General features: G+C 44.4%; 1 protein-coding gene across 1 annotated transcript in view; it reads right to left on the bottom strand.

Annotated features, from left to right (window-relative positions):
* Window positions 1–18,475, bottom strand: part of SLC7A10 (solute carrier family 7 member 10) — a 72,937-nt gene that overhangs the window by 18,887 nt on the left and 35,575 nt on the right. Inside the window, exons 2-6 of the mRNA XM_089667820.1 lie at window positions 8,563–8,767; window positions 7,046–7,197; window positions 3,160–3,285; window positions 2,086–2,239; window positions 95–218 (exon numbers count right to left, since the gene is read on the bottom strand). Coding sequence (XP_089523946.1) covers window positions 95–218; window positions 2,086–2,239; window positions 3,160–3,285; window positions 7,046–7,197; window positions 8,563–8,767 — 761 coding nt within the window. The remainder of the gene's footprint in view (window positions 1–94; window positions 219–2,085; window positions 2,240–3,159; window positions 3,286–7,045; window positions 7,198–8,562; window positions 8,768–18,475) is intronic.

Below are 18,475 nucleotides of genomic sequence, written 5' to 3'. Positions count from 1 at the left end.
GTTCTAGCTACGGACCCTTGATCACTGAGGCCCAATGTGGCTGGATCCTGACTGGAGGAGGGTAGACGAGGGCTGGGGGGGAGGGGTTACTTACAACAGCGACGGCATTGGATGACATGAGCTCCTCCGGTGTCATAGCGGTGAAATATGCGATGTTGGTGAACGTGTAGACGAAGGTGACCAGGGGGATGGAGATAAATATGGCACGAGGTAGATTCCTGGAAGACACAAACAATGTGTATAGTGCTGAGAGAGTCATCAGAGCTCACAATCTAATCCCAGGACCCCTGGCAATTAATATGGAGTTTTCTCCTATGGCCGATGACACAGAATTTTTCCCCCATGGCCACTAATATAAAGTTTTCCCTCATGGCCATTAATATGGAGTTCCCACCAGACCATTAATATGGAGTTGACCCCATGGCTAATATGAGCTAGTGTCCCCCCCTTCCCAATTGGCATTAATATGGAGACCCCCTTCCCCATAGCCATTAATATGGAGTTGACTCCATAGCTATAAATATTGGGTTTCCCCCATGACCATTAATATGGAGTTGACCCCATGGCTATAAATATTGGGTTTCCCCCATGACCATTAATGTGGCTTTTTCTTCTTTGGCTAATAATATGGAGTTCCCCCCAATGGCTTTTATTATGGAGTAGTGTGTCCCCCTCCCATGGGTATTAATATGAAGACCCCCTCTCCCATGGCCATTAATATAGTCTTCACCCATGGCCACTGATATGGAGTTTCCCCCATCACTATTAATATGGAGTTGACCCCATGGATATAAATATTAGGTTCCCCCAATGACCATTAATATGGAGTTTTCTTTCATGGCTAATAATATGGAGTTCACCCAATAGCTTTTAATATGGAGTCGTGTCCCCCACCCCCTCCCAATTGACATTAATATGGAGACCCGCTCTCCCATGGCCATTAATATGGAGTTGACCCCATGGCTATTAATATAGGGTTACCCCCATGGAGATTAATATGGAGTTTCCCCCATGGCAATTAATATGAAGTTCTCCCCATGGGAGACCACTACAACAACCTCCACTCCACAAAGGAGTCCCCTCGCTCCCCTGGCCATTACTATAGAGTCTTCCCCCATGACCATTGATATTGAATTTCCCTCCATTGTCATTAATTTGAAGCTGCCCCCATGGCCCTTAATATGGAGTCCCCCCCCCCCCAGCCCCCTGGCCAATTATTTGGAGTTCCCCATGGCCATTAATATAAAGTTTTCCCCCATGACCATTAGAATGGAGTATGGCCATTAATTTGGAGCTCCCCCCATGGGTAATTATTTGGAGTTCCCCCATGGCCATTAATATAAGGTTTTCCCCATGACCATTAGTATGGAGTATGGCCATTAATTTGGAGCTCCCCCCATGGGTAATTATTTGGAGTTCCCCCCATGGACATTAATATGGAGTTCCAACCAAGGCCATTAATTTGGAGTCCCCCCCCCATGACCATTAATATGGAGATCCCCCCATGGCCATTGATATGGAATCGACCCCATGGCTATTAATATTGGGTTCCCCCATGACCATTAATATGCAGTTTTTTTCTATGGACATTAACATGGCGTTTCCCCCATGGCAATTAATATGAAGTTCTCCCCATGGGAGACCGCTACAACAACCTCTACTCTTCTGGGAAGACTTTCCGTAAGATTTTGGGGGTTTCTGTGGAAATGTGTGCCCATTCACTGGATCTGGTACTTAAGTTTGATCTTGAAAACCCGGATTACAATTGCAGTTCAGTAGGGTTGAGGCCAGGGCTCTGTACAGGACACTCAAGTTTTTCCACACCAAACTGGTCAAACCATGTCTTCATGGAGCTGGTTTGGTGCTATGTAATGGTGGGACAGAAAAGGGTCTTCCTCAAACTGTTACCCCAAGGTTGGAAGAGCTCGGTTGTCTACAATGTCTTTGTATGATGTAGTATTATCAGTACGCTACACTGGAGACATCCGAATTCAATAGGTGGAAGGCGGCACTTCAAGAAGGTCCACTCTGCATCTCCTCCCACTAGAACAGATGATTACACAACGAGGATATGGCTACAAGTACCTTCTGGGATCGACTAGCTCTTCTGTGACATAATTCAGAAAGTTCCAGCCGCTGAATGCAAATGAGCCTTGCAAGAAGGCCAGCGCCAACTGCCCCACCGTGGGGGTCATCCAAAAATTGAATGCGTTGCTTGGTTTTAACTCTTCATAGTTACCTGTCAAAAAAGCAAACTATATATCAGCCTCAAAAATGCATGACGAATATTTTTGTAGTAGCTTTTATTTATGTATTTAAAGGATCAGTCCAACCAAAATAGATATTTCAGTAGGTGGAAACTGAGGAGATAAAGTAAAGCTAAACCCTATGTGGGTGACATTAGGTTTGCTGGGTGCACCATAAACCATTGCCATATCTGTAAATATAATATTGTTTTCAACTTTTCTTTTTTTGTAAATTCTTCATACATCTCAGTTCTGCTGATTTTTCTGCAGCCTCTATGCAGGCACTTTATGTCTGCATGGCATTTCTCAGGGGTTTCCTACAGGTGACAACCCTGGACCATGCTTGTATAATGAGTTGAGATGGCCACTTGTTGTCTCCATTGGAAGGCTGTGTGACAGGGTGACAACGCAAGAGCACAATTGGACAGAGCGTTGTCACCTCATAACAGGAAATGCCTGAACAATAACCTTTATGGTAGGATCACCTGGTATTATTTTATTAAACGAACTAAGAGTTCATGTTCATGATTGTAGAACCCATGGGCAATGTACAGTACCTAGGAGCCTATGGCCTTTATAATTGGATGCTGTAGCTGGCACACAAATTCCTCCAATGGGACGCAACATTGGAACATATGCTGCCACATAAAAAAATCCTATCAGGTTCTTTACATGTGTTCAAGCATTGAAACCTTGCTCAGTGCCCTCTGGAGGAAAAGTGGGTTCGCTAAACCCCAGATCGGCAACAAGCCCAGCTTCAAACTGCCTAGGAGAAGAATGGCAGCTTCCATCAGAAGTTTCTTAAGTTGGAATTTTGTGACGTTGTTAAATATGTTTAGCATGTTATCATTTCATGAAAGCTGATGTTCTATTGCTATTATTAATTATGAAACAACAAATAAATAATCGGCACCTTTAAATATTTGCATGAAGCCGACAACTATGATGAGGCCCAAGGCCAAGAGCTTCCCAGCTGTGAAGATGTCCTGAATCCTGGTGGCCCACCGGACACTGGAGCTGTTCACCCAGGTCAGCAGCACTGCAAGTAAAAAGAGACTGTTCAGGTGAGGGGGACACCTTCTGGGTGGTGCATGGCAAAGGTCAAGGGTCTCAACACAGCAAGCACTATGGCACAAGCCATCCTCAGGACTCATGAGAATACATTTCTGAGAAAAGACCACACCGGATTCCACATAACGTGATATTTATTGGGGTATTTATATATGTATATACTGTATGTATGTAATATCAGGGCATCTCTTGAGTTCCCTCCCTCATCCTCAAAAGCAAAGCTACCCAATCTGCATTAACTGAGTCCCCATTATTAGTATTACAAAAACCTTCAGGACTCATTTACATTTTTGGGGGGTGTTAATGCGCATTAGGCCTGGATCTTGGGGTGCAATAAAAAAAAGTCAGGGGGCATATTGTCAATAGTGTGACAAAGATGCAGGGAACCAGTATTACCTGTTCACTAAGCGTGCTTCTGTAATACGAAGAAGTAACATCTGACAGGTAGTGCAGAGGCGGTGCAGGAGCGACCAGGGAACGATAATATGTGTTAGGCTGTCATTAGACTAGGAAGATTAAACAGGACCTGTGCCCCCCTATATCCCTCCTTATATCAAGAGTCCTCATCAGAGTTCCCCCTTACATCAGGAGTCCTCATTAGAGTTCCCCTTACATCAGGAGTCCTCATCAGAGTTCCCCCTTACATCAGGTGTACGCAACAGTGCATCCTTTTACATCAACTGCTCCCATCAGAATGTCCCCTTGCATCAACTCTCTCCAAGAGAGAGCCTACTTATATCAACTGCCCCCGTCAGAGTCCAACTTACAGTACATCAACTGCCCCCATCAAAGAGCCTCCTTACGTCAACTGCCCCATCAGAGAGTCTCCTTACATCAACTGCCCCAATCAGAGTCCAACTTACATCAACTGCCCCCATCAGAGAGCCTCCTTACATCAACTGCCCCCATCAGAGAGCCTCCTTACATCAACTGCCCCAATCAGAGTCCAACTTACATCAACTGCCCCCATCAGAGAGCCTCCTTACATCAACTGCCCCCATCAGAGAACCTCCTTACATCAACTGCCCCCATCAGAGAGCCTCCTTACATCAACTGCCCCCATCAGAGAGTCTAATTACATCAACTGCCCCCAGCAGAGAGTTTCATTACATCAACTGCCCCCATCAGAGAGCCTCCTTACATCAACTGCCCCCATCAGAGAGCCTCCTTACATCAACTGCCCCCATCAGATAGCCTCCTTACATCAACTGCCCCCATCAGAGTGCCTCCTTACATCAACTGCCCCCATCAGAGAGTCTCATTACATCAACTGCCCCCATCAGAGTGCCTCCTTACATCAACTGCCCTCATCAGAGAGTCTCATTACATCAACTGCCCCCATCAGAGTGCCTCCTTACATCAACTGCCCCCATCAGAGAGCCTCCTTAAATCAACTGCCCCCATCAGAGAGTCAAATTACATCAACTGCCCCCAGCAGAGAGTCTCATTACATCAACTGCTCCCATCAGAGAGTCTCATTATATTAACTGCCCCCATCAGAGAGCCTCCTTTCATCAACTGCCCCCATCAGAGAGCCTCCTTACATCAACTGCCCCCATCAGAGAGTCTCATTACATCAACTGCCCCCATCAGAGAGCCCATTCACATCAAATGCCCTATCAGAGTCCCCCTTACATCAATTGTCCCCATCAAGTCTCAGATTAGTGGATGCACTCTCAGAGATCTTGGGGGGAACAGCCCACCCCAGCACCCCTAGATCTGGGCCTGACATGCCTCATATCCCATGTGAACATGCATTGCATTAAGGCAGCATATTGAAATGAATGTGATGCCAATACACCTTGAAGTTTCAAAAATAGGATGTGGCCAATGTTTTGTAATACAATGCCATGTATGGTACCACAACGCATGCAGTGTAGGTTTAAATGGGCCCTATCTCTAAGCTCGCAATTTTCAGTATGTGATCATTTGATTGAGCAATGGAACTTTTGATTACTTTTTTGTAATGTTGGAATGTTGGTCCACTCTTCTTTGCAGAATTTCTTTAATTCAGCCAACATTGGATGGTTTTCGAGCATGAAGGGGCTGGTTAAAGGTCATGCCACATCATCTCAATAGGATTTAAGTCTGGACTTTGACTAGGCCACACCAACACCTTAATTTTGAGGTGGACTTGCTGGTGTGTTTCAGATTATTGTCCTGCTGCGTAACCCAAATGTCACATACTGATGGCTGGACATTCTCCTTCAGGACTTTCTGGTACAGCACAGAATTCATGGCTCCATCACTTATGGCAAGTCATCCAGGTCCTGAAGCTTCATAGTAGACCCAGACCATCACCCTACCACCACCATGGTTGGTATGATGTTCTTTTTACAAAATGCTGTGTTAGTTTTACACCAGATGTAAGGAAATGCACACTTTTCAAAAAGTCCAACTTTTGTCTCATCAGTCCACAAAATATTTGCACAAAAGTCTTGGGGATAATCAAGAGTTTTTTTGTCAAATGTGGCTTGAGCCTTTGTGTTCTTTTTGGTCAGCAATGGCTTTCACCTTAGAACTCTCCCATGGAGGACATTTTTGCCCAGTCTCTTTCTTATTGTTGAATCATGAACATTGACCTTAAGTGAGGCCTGCAGTTCTTTAGATGTTGTTCTGGGTTCTTTTATGACCTCCTGGATGAGTCGTCGTTGTGCTCTTGGAGTAATTTTGGCAGGCCAGCCACTCCTGGGAAGGTTCACCACTGTTCCAAGTTTTCTCCATTTGTGGATAATGGCTCTAATCATGGTTTGCTGGAGCCCCAAAGCCTTAGAAATGGCTTTGTAACCCTTTCCGGAGTAATTTTGGTAGGCTGGCCACTTCTGCGAAGGTTCACCACTATTCCAAGTTTTCTCCATTTGTGGATAATGGCTCTAATCATGGTTTGCTGGAGCCCCAAAGCCTCAGAAATGGCTTTGTAACCCTTTCCAGACTGATACATGGCAATTACTTTGATTCTCATCTGTTCATGAATTTCTTTAGATTGCGGAATGATGTGTTGCTTTTTGAGATCTTTTAGATTGCTTCACTTTGACAGACAGCTTCTATTTAAGTGATTTCTTGATTCAACAGGTCTGGCAGTCATCAGGCCTGAGTGTGGCAAGTGAAATTTAACGCAGCTTTCCATAAAATATGCTTAATCACAGTTCATTCATGATTTAGCAAGCAGAGGGGGCAATTACTTTATCACATAGGGCCAGGCAGGTTTGGACAGCTTTTTTACCCTTAATAATTGAAATCATCATTTAAAAACTGCATTTTGTATTTACTCGGGTTATCCTTGTATAATATTAACAATTTTTTTGTTGATCTGAATCATTTAAGTGTGACGATTATGCAAAAAAACAAAACAAAAAATCAGGAAGGGGGCAAATACTTTTTCACAGCACTGTAGCTACACATAGAGCGGTTAGCTGTGGTTAGGGACAGGTGTCACGCCTAGGCGCAGATCATGGCTGAGCAGAAGCTGCCGATTGCTTGACCTGGTCATTCCAGAGGCAAGAACCTTCTGATTTTTGCCGCAGGAATCTGGCGGTCACATGTAACTTGCTCTGGTAGCCATTAAAAATGCACCAACACCACCCCACATTGAACATGTGTGCATCACTGCCGTGAAATGGTGTGACCGGACCTCAAACCTTACAATCTCTTCAATGGTCTATCAGCAGTTAGAATGCAACTCACTCTTTTCTGTCCCCAACTCATAGCTATGTACCTGGGAAACTTACACAGACAGACCAATGAGAGGGTCCTGGTGGCATCATATGGTGGTATACAGTCCGGGAACACAGGCTGGAGGACGTAGTTGGAGAATGTCAGTGCAATGACCGCCAGGCTGGTGGGGTACATAATGAGAACGGCACTCCATAGAAGCAGGAACCTGCAAGAATTGGCAGAAGAGAATCAGGCTGGCAGGTAGAACATTGTGGTTTATTATATACAACATTCACAGTAAGTAAGATTCGCAGGGGTATGTGTGCTATAGGTGGGAGGGGCCAGGACTTATGATTGGTCTAGCATAGTTCAACCAGTTGTGTTACCTTTACCTCAGAGGCGTGTCCTTAAAGCTAAACTCCAGGGAAAAAATAATTCACCCTTGTAATGGGCCTGCCTTCCTGTTGCAGAGGTTGCCTGCTCATTTAGGGGATGATAAACAAGTAATAATTCTAGGGCCATAATTTAGAGTTAAAGTGTTACTAAACCCCGGACCAGGAGCGGACTGACAACTCATGGGGCCCCCGGGCAATAGGGGATCATGGGGCCCCTGTGTCCTTGCCCAAACTCAAAAAAGCCTATGAAAAAGGAACCAGGGGCATCTCATGGGGCCCCCTACTGACCCCGGACCCTCAGGCAGTGCCCGAGTTTCCAAATGGTCAGTCCACCCCTGCCCCGGACCCTGCATTCACTATATCCGCTCTCCCCGGACCCTGCATTCACTATATCCGGTCTCCCCGGACCCTGCATTCACTAGATCTGGTCTCCCCGGACCCTGCATTCACTAGATCTGGTCTCCCCGGACCCTGCATTCACTATATCCGCTCTCCCCGGACCCTACATTCACTATATCTGCTCTCCCCGGACCCTGCATTCACTATATCTGCTCTCCCCGGACCCTGCATTCACTATATCTGCTCTCCCCGGACACTGCATTCACTATATCTGCTCTCCCCGGACCCTGCATTCACTATATCTGCTCTCCCCGAACCCTGCATTCACTAGATCTGGTCTCCCCAGACCCTGCATTCACTAGATCTGGTCTCCCCAGACCCTGCATTCACTAGATCTGGTCTCCCCAGACCCTGCATTCACTATATCCAGTCTCCCTGACCCGGCATTCATAGGGAAATTAGTATCTCAAGGGTTTCCTTGTCTTCAATGGATGACTCTAGTGTAGACACAGACCAATCATCTGTTTTTTCATGTATCATTCTGAGAAACACCTTCCTCAGGAAGAAATTCACATCTTTGAATAGCTTGAACTCATAGGCGAAAAGGACATTCCTTTGTTTAATAGTTTTAGATGTTCCTGCAACTGGTGGGCTTGAAAGGGTGTAATGATCTAAGCAGAGCAGGACCGTTCATACTGCATGCATGGAGTTTGGAGCAATGTAGGCACTGAATGTCTGTATCCACAGCCCATAGGCTAATGCACATTCTTGCATCCATAAAATTGTCAAAACAGACCCAACCCTAGAGGAAGGCAATGCAAGTTCAGAACAACAGATACCAAATCTCTATTACTTACCCTGTTAACCCACCAAAAATCTCAGTGACATATGAATAATCACCTCCTGATTTAGGAATTGTGACTCCAAGTTCAGCATAGCACATGGAGCCCAGAGCAGAGACCCCGCCCCCGAGGACCCAGATGATTAATGCCAAGCCCACAGACCCGCTGTGTTCCAGGACACCCTTTGGGGAGATGAAGATACCGGAGCCTATAATGTTACCTGCAGCAGGGAGACACAAACATATAGTTATGAGTTTCAGCAGTTTACAGGAAACATCAAGAACTTCACATATATCCCGATCCCCCAGTTAGTCACAGATAATACACGAAAAATTTGACACAGCTGTACTGTCACAACAAAAGCCAATTTGGATGGCGTCACATGCACTGTCTTAAATTGCACTTGTACCCAGACAATGGACGAACTGAGCGCACACTCAGCACCAGGGGCGGACTGACCACTTGGAAACTTGGGCACTGCCCGAGGGCCCGGGTTCAGTAGGGGGTCCCATGAGATGCCCCTGGTACCTTTTTCATAGGCTTTTTTGAGTTTGGGCAAGGACACAGGGGCCCCATGATCCCCTATTGCCCGAGGGCCCCATGAGTTGTCAGTCCGCCCCTGCTAGTGAGTGACATAGCAGATTGCAAGGATGGTATACAGCCCAAATTTCACATTACTGCCTCCAGCAGTGGCACTTTCCCAATCTTACTAAATGCTCCAGACAACATGAGAAGTGAGACCACCACCAGGAATATATGGCACTCACCACATCCCTGAGGCTAAGTTTACACAGGTGCAGGGGCGGACTGACAACTCATGGGGCCCTGGGCAATAAGGGATCATGGGGCCCCTGTGTCCTTGCCCAAACTCAAAAAAGCCTATGAAAAAGGTACCAGGGGCATCGCATGGGGCCCCCTACTGACCCCGGGCCCTCGGGCAGTGCCCGAGTTTCCAAATGGTCAGTCCGCCCCTGCACAGCACACAACCTCAGGTTGGATGCATATATGTGTGGCCCACCTTTCTTGTGGTTACATGGCCAGAAAGCAGACCTGTCAGTAGCTTTACAAATTTGCAGTTAATATACTTCAGACATGTCAGTATCATATTTCAGAAAGCTCCATCTTTCATCAATAAAGAGCCATCCTTGAGTTTCTTTCCAGTGATTTGTCTAGGCTGAGTAGCTGTCATGAGTCTGCTGCAAGCGTGAGGAAAGCATTTCCTCAGTCTCCCCTCCTTCAGTAATTAGACTGTACATTAAAACTTTGCAGCAAGTCACAAGGTGAGAAGTTAAAGCAAGGGCCGATCTGTGTCATAGATTTGTGAACACAGCCAAGAAACGCACAGACACTAGGACTGACATGATTGTGTTATCTTTGAGCTGGCATTTCAGTCTAAGAGGTAGATGGTGACCCTGGTTCATGCCTGAACAAAAATGTATTGAGCATTTTCCCATTTGGGAATAATAAAGAATTCTGAATTTCCCTGCACCTTTCGGCCGTGTAGCTCAACGGGGCCGATGCTCAAGAGGTACACCGAGCGGAAATGGCCTGCAAACTCAAGTCGGATGGGGCGCCCCCGCCGCGGGCACATTCTGTTGCTTGAACATCGCCCATGCAAATGACTTACACGGGAAAGGCCAGCTCGATACACAGCCACAATGTGAATTTGTCAAAGTGTCTCCGGCGCACACGGAACAAAGGGCGGCTATCTACGAAGGCAGCTGAATTGTGTAATCTGCTCCGAGGTTCCTGGCTGGAAGGAAATCTCATTGGGACACAGCAGAACCTCTTTATTATCCAGCAAAAGGCTTTTAGCTCGGTGGCACGGGGTCAAGCTAACACCCCTGCCACGTTCAGTGCCTTCTTCTTCCCCCAGGCAACCACCTTGAGAAGCTATGACCCCCCCCACCCCTCTTCCTCTTCTTTTTTTCCAAGCTTTGCTTGCTTGGCATGCAGAAAGGCAAGCGGATTTTCACACTTCTGCTAGCGGGAGAGTCAGCCAAAAATTAGCAGACCTATTGCACACTAGTTAACCATTTAAGGGTGCAAGCCAAGAAAAAAAAGGACAGTTTGCCTTTTTATTTAGAAAGAGGTAGCATAGCACACTTGTGTGCTGCCAGTCATTACCATCCTGAAAGCAACATGTTCTTATGGTAGCCTGAGATCCTGGGAACCCCCCTGTTCCCATACTTGTGAGCATGCAGGTCCAAAAGTTCCCAGCTCCACCTATCTGAAAACACATGACACAGTAGATACTAGTGATAGAGTGCAATCTTCTGCTGGGTGAACCATGACCCACCAACAGCAAAATGACAATGGTTTGAACCATGACCCAGAGAAACAGTGTCTCTCATCTGGGTGCTCTTTGGGTTCCAGTTTGCCCTGGATCAGAGATGGATGGGAGGACTGATCAAGGTGGAGATTCTGATGTGATGGGGGATCTCGGATTCTGATGACTGTGGGCCCCCTGATGTATAGGGGGACTTTGACGTGATGGAGGGACTCTGATGTGTAGAGGAACCTTTGACGTAAAAGGGGGGTTTTGATGTGATGCGGAAACCTCTGATGTGACGGGGGACCTCTTATGTAATGTGGGACCTCCAATGCAATGGGGGAACCTTTGATGGGAATGGGGACCTCTGATGTGTAGAGGAACCTTTGACGTAAAAGGGGGGTTTTGATGTGATGCAGAAACCTCTGATGTGAAGGGGGACCTCTTATGTAATGTGCGACCTCCAATGCAATGGGGGAACCTTTGATGTGAAGGGGGACCTCTGATGTGAATGGGGACCTCTGATGTAATGGGAGGAATCTGATATGAGGGGACATCTGATGTGATGGGGGACCTTTGATGTAAAGGGGGAACCTCTGATGTGAATTGGGATCTCTGATGTGATGAGGGAAATGCTGATGTAATGGGGAAAACTCAGATGTAATGGGGGATCTCTGATTTGATTGGAACCTCTGATGTGATGGAGGATCCTCTGTTGTGATGAGGGAACCTTTGATGTGATGGGGAGACCTCTGATGTAATGGGTACGTCTGATGTGATGGAAACCTCTGACGTGATGGTGGAACCTCTGATGTAATGAGGGAACTTCTGATGTGATGGGGAGACCCCTGATGTGATGGGGGGGGGACCCCTGATGTGATGGGGGGACCTCTGATGTGATGGGGGGACCTCTGATGTGATAGAAAAACCTCTGATGTGATAGGGGGACCTCTGATGTGATGAGGGAACCTCATGTGAAGGGGGCTTCTGATGTGATGTTAAATGTCATCAAGGGAATTGTTTGCATCATCCCAGGTTCAAGTTTCCCATTGAGAAGTAACAATTACTGGGGTGCCTCTATATTTTGCATACTTTTACAGGTTGTTGTGACTGAAAATAGCTTGGAAAACACTGTCTTGGAGCTTCACCCAAAAAGGGGTCCTATGCTCCCCTTTAAGAATTGGCACCTTTGGGGAGGGGGAGAGCGGGTACCCGATTTTGACAGGTACCTGCTCCCAATTCTGCCCCGTCCTCCTAGGCCAGGGGTCTCCAAACTTTCTAAACAAAGGGCCAATTTTTTGTCCTTCAGACTTTAGGGGGGCCAGAATGTGGCTGTTGGAAGTAGAAAAGGTCCTGACGTCAGTGGGAATAGACTAATGCCCCATCTTTGGTGTCAGTGGGAGGAAATGTGCAGTTGGCACACGGTTGTGAAGCTGCATGCTGTCACAGCCGGGTGCCCACAGTTAAAGTGCTGGGGACAAAGGACAGCCTGTGAACCTGGTTGGGGTGAGCATACCGATGGATCAAGGGACAGGTAAGTGGCTGTTTTTTTAAAAGTCAGCAGCTACAGTTTTCATAGCAGCTGACTTTTTTTTTTTCACAGGAGACTGGAGCTCCACTTTAAGCAACATAGAGCAAATTAACCTCCCTAGGCAGCTCTCCCAGGGTTGGTGGCCAAATGTAGGTTTTTTTGGACTGGATGGAAAGTGCCCAAAACAGAACATATAAAGTCCAGAAGTCACTTTTATTCTATAAAATACAATGCATTTTAGGGGTTCAAAGGGCCCAATTTGTAGAGGCAAAAAATCTAGCTAGACAACTCTCCCAGGAATAGTGGCCTACAGGTAGGCTGTTTGGGCAAGTAGGGACTGAGCGTGCAGTGAAGAAAGTGCCAAAAACAGACTGCATAAAGTCCAAATTTCAATTTTTCTAGACTCTTCTATCATACAATCCTGTAGACAGCAGTGAAAACCTGAAAAAAGTTCTAACCCTTCCCCACTCCATCTAAAATAAAAATCATCTTTGAGAACAGCAATATGAGGAATGATTAGTTCCCCCTTCTACAGGAAATGCAAGTAGAACAAGGGAAGAAAAGATCTCCTCTCCCAAAATTGGGATTTATAACGCTTATATTTTGGGTGCTGTAGAAACTGTCCAAGTGCAGATATTGGATTGCTCCTTGGTGGTCCAAGAGAGAACATTATGTTCTCTTAGGCTGTCAAGAGTACAAAATGTTCTGTTGGTGGCCCTAGAGAACTTACAGACCTACCATGGATGTCGATCCAGTCTTCCTGAATTATGCAAGTCATGTCAGATCTTCATTTTTAAGGAACAGTAGCACATTCCAGACTGGAATTCCTTTAGTTAAAGACCTGGATCTGGAACAGCTAATGCTAAAAGACAAAAGGTTGCTCAGAGTGGGCAATTAAAACTCTTCTAAAAATAAGATTGTTGCTTAAAAAAATTATACAAAAGTGTGGAATGTTTTTTCTCCTTGAAGCAAAAAGAAAAGTCTTGGACCAGATACAAGCATTTTCATCATTTCTAGAAATTAAATCTTCCAGACATTAAACTTGTGGAAGATCTGGTTGCAAAGAGACTTACCTCAATCAGAGAAAGTTCAATACCAATTCAGCAAAAGATTGTTCCTCCATAAAATTTGTCAAAGAGCTGAACGGATTCACCAACCTGCCCTTATACTATACTGGATTGCTTGTTAAAATGTATGACTTTAAGATGGTTTTTCTTCTAGTCATTACGATGGCCAGGAGAGTTGAAGATCTACAATACTTTTCCATCAAGGAACTCCAGCTGATGATTTTCCCAGATAGGGTTACAGTAAAGCAAGAACTGTCTTTCTACGACAACCCAAGAAACCCTAGGGAAGAGAGCATCTATTGTTTAGTTGTCCAAAGATGCCTCCTTAGATACCTAGATATCATTAGAGTTTTTAGAAGATGGAGCCACCTTATGTTGTTTAATGACCCTAAGAAGGGGCTTACAAGCTTTAAGAAGCACAATTGCAAGATTGATAAAGCAAACTATATTTTTAGCATATAAACGATTGCAAGTACCACCTTAACTAAAAGCGCATTCTACCAGATCCTTGGCAATATCGGGGGCAAAAAATGTGGAAGCGGCAGAAAAAGAAATCTGCAAAGTGGCTATGTGGTCTAGTCAGGATACCTTTGGAAAATACTATGACGTGGAGTTCCTTTCATAACAAGAGTTGCGAGAGTTGGGGATCTACAAGGCTTTTCCCTCAAAGAACCCAATCTGATAATTTTCCCAGATAGGGTTGTACTCAAGCCAGAATCTATGAATCTGCCCAAGGTGGTAATAATATTTTATAAAACGCAGGATTCTGTAGTACTTTCTTTCTGCAACAACCTCAGGAAAGAGAGGTTTATTTACATGTCCACACGCACCCTTAGATACCAACGTTTTATAAGAGACTTCAGAAGGTCCAGTCATCTTCCTATCTTGTTTAGTGGGCCCTTAAGAGGCTTACAGGCTTCTAAAAGCACAGTTTTCAGATGAATAAATCATGCTCTATCTTTGTACATCCAGAAGGATAACAAGTACTTCCTTCATTAAAAGTGCATTCTAACAGATCTTTGGCAACATTGTGGGAAGCAAGAGTGGCAGGGTTAGTAGAACGAATCTGCAAAGTTGCTTTTTGGTCTAGTCAGGATTCCTTCATCAAACACTAAAGAGTGGAGGAGACGAGTTGCAAGAGTTGGGGATCTACAAGCCTTATGCCTTAAGGAACACTATTTGATGATTTTCCCATATAGGGCTATATTCAAGTGAAATCCCATATTTCTATCCAAGGTGGTCACAATGTTTTATAGAACTACCTTCTTTCTGTTAAAAGAAACACATTTTTTTCTCCCCCTCAGAGATTGTTTCTTTTAACATTCTGCTAAAACTTTGTGAAGTAGTACTGCTTGAACCTTGAAGAAGGGAACATACCCCGAAAGCTTGTCCTGAAAATTGTATGTTAGTGCAAATAAAAAAAGTATCACGGACAGTACTCAATTGTTTCTGGCCTAGTCAGGAATCCTTCATCAAACCCTATAGAGTGGAGATCCTTTTGCAACAAGACAAGTTCTGAGAGCTGGGTATCTACAAGCCTTATCCCTTAAGGATCCCAGTTTGATGATTTTCCCAGAAAGGTTTACACTTAAGCCAAACCCTATGTATCTACCCAAGATGGTCACAATGTTTTAAAGAACTCAGAAAGCTGTGAGTTCCTCTCCTAACAAGACCTGGCATTCATCAAAAAAGTTCTACAGGCTGTGGTCCCACCCTGGGGTAATCTTTTTTACTCATTCTTTCAGCTCCCACATTCCTGTTCTGGAAGTCCCCAGTTAGTCCTACTGGTAATGGTCCATCTAGGAATCTTCCAGAGCGGAGTGCCCGGGGTTTTCACTTGCTCCACTTGCGTTTCCTGTAGAGCGAAGAACCAATAGTCTCTCATGTTGCTGTCCTGGAAGATTCCTAGAAATACTGTTATAGTTAAGACTAACTGGAGATTTTGGCTAGAGGTAGGCTTTAAGTCTTTGGTTTTGTGATATTAGTCCTGCATTTTCCAGTGACCCCTCTGAAGACCCACCATTCCACCTCAGCAGTTTTTGGGATTAAATCGGTATTGGTGATATGAGCTTTGTCCTGACTCCTCAGATGACCTGGTGTGTGTATTATAGAACACCGTCGTGTCCGAGTCTGACTTTTGCAAGTAACAACTTGAACGCACATTGTGCACTGTAAGTCTGACATTCCTAAAGGGCTTTTCCTGGGCTTAGGAGGCCTAAGCGGATTACGCAATGTACAACTTTTAACAGCGCTCTAAATGAAGTCCGATATCACTCACCTTCAACTTATAGTAAATGTTGACGGTGCTCCTGCCAATCTCTTCCCAACGAGAGAAAGTGGATGGTGGTTAAAGGAGCAGCACAATCCAACTGATAAAATTCTGCAGTCTTTAGAGAAACTAACAATTTCCAATGTTCTGCAGAATCATTACCAAAGACAGAAACGTTTGTGGCAAGAACTAAAGAACACCCCACATTTCTGCTAGATGAAAGTATGGAAGCTCTAAATTGGGTGCAGAAACAATTCACAGAGGAACCATATAATAAAGAGAATTGTTTATACCTGCAACTTGTAAATGTTTCAATCTGTGAATGCTTCATGTAGACCACTGATCTGATTGTACTATTGTGCTTTTCTAGAGGTTAATATTTGTTACCGTGTACTACATGATTTTATAACATACAAAGCTTTTTTGTAGTTCATTGATGTTTATATGTTCTGCTTTCCATGAATAAACGTCAATTGTTAAAAAAAAAAAGGATAATCAGGAATGAAGAGTGTGGAAAAGTTATCAGCTTGGTAAAGAGACCACATAGCATTCCACATATAAATATAAAAGTCTAAATATTAATCATTCATGGATTCTTCTATTGACTAAACTCATTCAAACTGTGTCTTGATGTCAATAGACACCCCACTGTGACCACTCTCTACTACTATAGGCCTATGGGAGTATGATAATTAAAACATAGCTATAATAAAAGAGATCTATCTATTGTATCTATCCATCTATCTATTGTATCTATCCATCTATCTATCTATCCATCCATCCATCCATCCATCCATCTATCTATCTATTGTATCGATCCATCTATCTATCTATTGTATCTATCCATCTATCATATCGATCCATCTATCTATCTATTGTATCTATCCATCTATCTATCTATCTATCTATCTATCTATCTATCTATCTATCTATCTATCTATTGTATCTATCCATCTATCTATCCATCCATCTATTGTATCTATCCATCTATCTATCGTATCTTTCTATCTATCCGTCAATCGTGTCGATCCATCTATCTGTCAATCGTATCAATCCATCCATCTATCTATTTATTGTATCTATCCATCCATCCATCTATTGTATCTATCTATCATATCTATTCATCGTATCGATCCATCTATCTGTCAATCGTATCAATCCATCCATCTATCCATCTATCTATTTATTGTATCTATCCATCCATCCATCCATCCATCTATTGTATCTATCTATCATATCTATTCATCGTATCGATCCATCTATCTGTCAATCGTATCAATCCATCTATCTATTTATTGTATCTATCCATCCATCCAGCCATCTATTGTATCTATCATATCTATTCATCGTATCTATCCATCTATCTATCGTATCTTTCTATCTATCTATCGTATCGATCCAACTATCTGTCTATCTATCTATCGATCTATCAGGCAGACGTTTGTGATTTGATAGATAGATAGTTATCCATCTATCTTTCTTTTATATCATCCTTCTGTCTATTCATCTGTCTGTTTGTTAGATAGATAGATAGATAGACAAACAGACAGACAGATGAATAGACAGAAGGATGATAGAAAAGAAAGTTATCCATCTATCTTTCTTTTCTATCATCCTTCTGTCTATTCATCTGTCTGTTTGTCTATCTATCTATCTATCTATCTATCTATCTATCTATCTATCTATCTATCTATCTATCTATCTATCTATCTATCTATCTATCTATCTATCTATCTGACATTCATACTATTTTGCTATTCTTGTTGATGTATATTATATAGAGTATATAGATATTTTTCATCATCAGTTTTTGTTGAGTACATTGCCTGGGATGGGGGGGAGGGGGGGGGGTATATGTCGCAAAGGTAACCTCACAAAGAAGCTGCTCTTTGCTAACTCTAATGCTGCATGCTAGTTCCAGGACAGTGAAATGAGCCCATTTAGAGCCAGCGGCTAGAGATCGCTCACTTCCACCGCCGTGCGTTTAGATTCAGGTCAGACACAGCTATTGCCCTCTTTGGCAGCGCGTCCGGCTGGAAATAGAGTTTCCAACCTTTGGCCCGAATGAGATTAGCGGAGCAGCGATGTGAGGGGGGCATTGTTCTGTGCTGGAGGGTCAGCACTTCCCGGGGACATTATTAACATTCCTCTTGTAGTAAATCAGGATATACAACATCGCTCCGCCGCTTGTCCCCCATTCGCTGGTTTCGCTTACACTTTATCCCCTTTAATCTCTTGCGTCCCTTATGTTAGAAAATGCTGAGCAAATCGATCGTAACAAGTGGAGGGATTTAGTAATTTTACATAAAGGAGTCAATGGTGGCTGGTAACATTACAGGAACATGGCTGGTAACATTACAGAGACATGGCGGACACCCGTACCTACAATACAGTCATCAGTCGTTCTGCGCTACTACCTAGGGAGCAGGGGCAGACTGACCATTTGGAGACTCGGGCACTGCCCGAGGGCCCGGGGTCAGTAGGGGGCCTCATGAGATGCCCCTAGTACCTTTTCATAGGCTTTTTTAGGTTTGGGCAAGGACACAGGGGCCCCATGATCCCCTATTGCCCGGGGGCCCCATGAGTTGTCAGTCCGCCCCTGCTAGGGAGTGACATAGCAGATTGCAAGGATGGTATACAGCCCAAATTTCACATTACTGCCTCCAGCAGTGGCACTTTCCCAATCTTACTAAACGCTCCAGAGAACATGAGAAGTGAGATCACCACCAGGAATATATGGCACTCACCACATCCCTGAGGCTAAGTTTACACAGGTGCAGGGGCGGACT

The sequence above is a fragment of the Staurois parvus genome, unplaced genomic scaffold, assembly GCF_062004578.1.
Source record: "Staurois parvus isolate SC_StPar_1 unplaced genomic scaffold, SC_StPar_1.0 ptg003601l, whole genome shotgun sequence".
NCBI lineage: Eukaryota > Metazoa > Chordata > Amphibia > Anura > Ranidae > Staurois > Staurois parvus.
This window is presented reverse-complemented; position numbering and strand designations above follow the sequence as displayed.